This window comes from Carcharodon carcharias, chromosome 24 (genome assembly GCF_017639515.1).
Source record: "Carcharodon carcharias isolate sCarCar2 chromosome 24, sCarCar2.pri, whole genome shotgun sequence".
NCBI lineage: Eukaryota > Metazoa > Chordata > Chondrichthyes > Lamniformes > Lamnidae > Carcharodon > Carcharodon carcharias.
The window spans coordinates 1,238,083-1,239,691 of record NC_054490.1 but is presented as its reverse complement, the minus strand read 5'-3'; the positions used below and the strand labels follow the sequence as shown (position 1 = coordinate 1,239,691).

Genomic DNA, 1,609 nt, shown 5'->3' with positions numbered 1-1,609 from the left:
CACAGTAACTCCCAGTGTGATAGGGAGACCGGAACTGTGCACAGTGACTCCCAGTGTGATAGGGAGACCGGAACTGTGCACAGTGACTCCCAGTGTGATATGGAGACAGGAACTGTGCACAGTGACTCCCAGTGTGATACGGAGACAGGAACTGTGCACAGTAACTCCCAGTGTGATACGGCGACAGGAACTGTGCACAGTAACTCCCAGTGTGATAGGGAGACCGGAACTGTGCACAGTAACTCCCAGTGTGATACGGCGACAGGAACTGTGCACAGTAACTCCCAGTGTGATACGGCGACAGGAACTGTGCACAGTAACTCCCAGTGTGATACGGAGACAGGAACTGTGCACAGTAACTCCCAGTGTGATACGGAGACAGGAAATGTGCACAGTGACTGCCGGGTGTGGTGCTGTACCAGTTTAACCTGTGCTTTCTGATTGACGGTTTCCTCTCGTCCCCTCAGTTTCGAACGAGGTGCCGGAGCACCCGTGTGTTTCTCCGGTCTCCAATCACGTGTTTGAACGCCGTCTGATCGAGAAGTACATCGCGGAGAACGGGACAGATCCCATCAACGGGCAGCCCCTGTCCGAGGACCAGCTCATCGATATCAAAGGTAAGAGGGGAAGCTGCCCCCTGCGCTGCCACGGCTGCGGTTGGTGGGGGGAGCACCTGGGCTTGACCCTGCCGGCTGATCTCACACCCGCCATGACGCTGTGGCCCTGAACCTGGGCTTGACCCTGCCGGCTGATCTCACACCCGCCGTGACGCTGTGGCCCGATACCTGAGCTTGACCCTGCCGGCTGATCTCACACCCGCCGTGACGCTGTGGCCCCGATACCTGGGCTTGACCCTGCCGGCTGATCTCACACCTGCAGTGACGCTGTGGCCCGATACCTGGGCTTGACCCTGCCGGCTGATCTCACACCCGCCGTGACGCTGTGGCCCGATACCTGGGCTTGACCCTGCCGGCTGATCTCACACCCGCCGTGACGCTGTGGCCCCGATACCTGGGCTTGACCCTGCCGGCTGATCTCACACCCGCCGTGACGCTGTGGCCCCGATACCTGGGCTTGACCCTGCCGGCTGATCTCACACCCGCCGTGACGCTGTGGCCCCGATACCTGGGCTTGACCCTGCCGGCTGATCTCACACCCGCCGTGACGCTGTGGCCCCGATACCTGGGCTTGACCCTGCCGGCTGATCTCACACCCGCCGTGACGCTGTGGCCCCGATACCTGGGCTTGCGGAGCGGGAGGAGGAGGGAAATGGCAGGGCTCCCTCGGGGAGTGGGATCAGCTGAACTGCACTTGCAGGGAGCCAGTGCGGGCCCACGCGGGAGGAGGCTGTTCTGCCCATCGAGCCCGTGCTGACACTCGTTCTATCTCACTCTCTCTCTCTGTCTGTCTCTCTCTCTCTCTCTGTGTGTCTCTCTCTCTGTCTCTCTCTGTCTCTCTCTCTGTCTCTCTCTCTGTCTCTCTCTCTGTCTCTCTCTCTGTCTCTCTCTCTGTCTCTCTCTGTCTCTCTCTCTGTCTCTCTCTCTGTCTCTCTCTCTGTCTCTCTCTCTGTCTCTCTCTGTCTCTCTCTCTGTCTCTCTCTCTGTCTCTA

The 1,609-nt window shown here is 59.9% G+C and overlaps 1 protein-coding gene across 1 annotated transcript in view; it reads left to right on the top strand.

Annotated features, from left to right (window-relative positions):
* Positions 1–454: 454 nt before the first annotated feature.
* Positions 455–1,609, top strand: part of prpf19 (pre-mRNA processing factor 19) — a gene marked incomplete at its 5' end in the record, with an annotated part of 112,871 nt that continues 111,716 nt past the window's right edge. The window contains one exon of the mRNA XM_041173877.1: positions 455–617. Coding sequence (XP_041029811.1) covers positions 455–617 — 163 coding nt within the window. The remainder of the gene's footprint in view (positions 618–1,609) is intronic.